Below are 2486 nucleotides of genomic sequence, written 5' to 3'. Positions count from 1 at the left end.
CTTCTTGAATCTTCTTTTCTAATGAATGAGGGATTATTTTCAGATGGACCTCCAGAAAACTAAGAAGAAGGAGTGACTTTAGCTAACAACACCGAGATAACTGATGGACACATTTGATTCACTTTGGATTTGATGAGAGAAGTTGAATGGGAGTCTATGGAGCCGGAGGCTTTTTGGAGCCGACCTCTAGTGGCACTCGCTGGTATTGCAGCTGAAGACACTTCTGGATCAGAACCATTTTACAGACCTGAAGCTACGAACTCTTTTAGAAACAGTTTTAATTTATTTAGATGTTGTATTCAGTCTTTGGTTCCAACATGATTTACATCAGTTTCCATGTATCATGTTCCTGTCAGAGCTCTGCAGGATCCTGCTGACATTACAGATCTTTTAAACAACTAGAAGGTGGTTATATTTCCTGGTCTGATTCGATCTGGTGTTTTATCTTCCTGATGTTAGTTGTCGGTCATCTTACTGAGTCAGCAGCAGGTCACAAGGAGACTCAACTTCTTTCTCTCCACACTTCAGATCAGAAACTCGCCTGCGTCCTTTTACACGTTTTGGCCCTTTTACGTGACATCTGGCGTGAAAAGAGGCTTTAATTAAATTCCAGGTGTTGTCTCGTTGTTCGTTCTCTGTCTCTTCATATCTAATTCATAAAAACATCAGAGAAAAATTATTCTTTCTACAACATCATCTCATGGAAACTTCTGGATGTTTAAAGGAGCATTTGTAGGAACCTGGATGAAGTGACTAGTCACAGGTGTTGCACAGTCCAACCTTCACACCACGACTATGACCACGGCTAATCCACATCTGATCTACATCTGATCCACACCTGGTCGTCTTCATCTTCATCAGTGGAGTCTTCCTGGTTGTCTTTATCTTCATCAGTAGAGTCTTCCTGGTCGTCTTCATCTTCATCAGTGGAGTCCTCCTGGTCGTTTTCATCTTCATCAGTAGAGTCTTCCTGGTCGTCTTCATCTTCATCAGTGGAGTCTTCCTGGTTGTCTTTATCTTCATCAGTGGAGTCTTCCTGGTCGTCTTCATCTTCATCAGTGGAGTCCTCCTGGTCGTTTTCATCTTCATCAGTAGAGTCTTCCTGGTCGTCTTCATCTTCATCAGTGGAGTCTTCCTGGTTGTCTTTATCTTCATCAGTGGAGTCCTCCTGGTCGTCTTCATCTTCATTAGTTGAATCTTCTTGGTCGTCTTTATCTTCATCAGTGGAGTCTTCCTGGTCGTCTTCATCTTCATCAGTGGAGTCCTCCTGGTCGTTTTCATCTTCATCAGTAGAGTCTTCCTGGTCGTCTTCATCTTCATCAGTGGAGTCTTCCTGGTTGTCTTTATCTTCATCAGTGGAGTCCTCCTGGTCGTCTTCATCTTCATTAGTTGAATCTTCTTGGTCGTCTTTATCTTCATCAGTGGAGTCTTCTTGGTCATCTTCATTTTCATCAGTAGAGTCCTCCTGGTCATCTTCATCTTCATCAGTGGAATCTTCCTGGTCGTCTTCATCAGTGGAGTTTCCCTGGTCGTCTTCATCTTCATCAGTGGAGTCTTCTTGGTCATCTTCATTTTCATCAGTGGAGTCCTCCTGATCATCTTCATCTTCATCAGTGGAGTCTTCCTGGTCATCTTCATCAGTGGAGTCCTCCTGGTCATCTTCATCTTCATCGGTGGAGTCTTCCTGGTCATCTTCATCTTCATCAGTGGAGTCTTTCAAGTCATATTCATCAGTGGAGTCCTTCTGGTCGTCTTCATCTTCATCAGTGGAGTCTTCCTGGTCATCTTCATCAGTGGGGTCCTCCTGGTCGTCTTCATCAGTGGAGTCCTCCTGGTCATCTTCATCTTCATCAGTGGAGTCATCCTGGTCGTCTTCATCAGTGGAGTCTTTCTGGTCTTCTTCATCAGTGGAGTCTTCCTGGTCGTCTTCATCTTCATCAGTGGAGTCTTCCTGGTTGTCTTCATCAGTAGAGTCTTCCTGGTGGTCTTCATCTTCATGTTGTTCCTTCAGTTTGTTTCCAGTCCTGCGGACCTTCAACTGGTTCCTGACATGTGCAGCTGGACTAACAGGAAAATGATGCTTATACAGTGAACCCTCGCTATAACGCGGTTCACCTTTCACGGTCTCGCTGCTTCACGGATTTGCATCGTGCATTGTGTTCTGCATTCTGATTGGCTAAACAGTCTCTCCGCTTCTTCTCTACCTGTTTGTCAATAACGTTGCGGTTTAATATGTACACGTACGTAAAACAGCTTGACAAATTAAAAAATAATCGATGGTGGCATGTCGGTTTATAAGAATCTTTTTGCCCAGAAGAAAAAAGAGGGACAACAACTACCGATAACTATGTTCTTCTCTTGAAAAACCACACCTGCACCGCCGGCTTTAGAAGAAAGAACCGCTGCAGAGCGGAGTCAGGATGCAGCGGCTCAGTCAGAAGAGCAGTGAAATACACCAGTCACTATTTGTCCGACTGTACTTTGTA

At 44.0% G+C, this 2486-nt stretch overlaps 1 protein-coding gene across 1 annotated transcript; it reads right to left on the bottom strand.

The window, feature by feature from the left end:
- Window positions 1-805: 805 nt before the first annotated feature.
- LOC138614852 (dentin sialophosphoprotein-like) lies at window positions 806-2063 on the bottom strand (the record flags this gene model as incomplete). The annotated part of the gene is made up of 1 exon (XM_069688444.1): window positions 806-2063. A coding segment is annotated over one exon (1258 nt), but the record flags the coding sequence as incomplete, so codon positions are not given.
- Between the last annotated feature and the right edge of the window lie 423 nt (window positions 2064-2486).

The sequence above is a fragment of the Brachyistius frenatus genome, unplaced genomic scaffold (assembly GCF_029030835.1).
Source record: "Brachyistius frenatus isolate BFR_SWC_R1_liver_20210118 unplaced genomic scaffold, ASM2903083v1 Contig_593, whole genome shotgun sequence".
NCBI classification, from domain to species: domain Eukaryota; kingdom Metazoa; phylum Chordata; class Actinopteri; family Embiotocidae; genus Brachyistius; species Brachyistius frenatus.
This window is presented reverse-complemented; position numbering and strand designations above follow the sequence as displayed.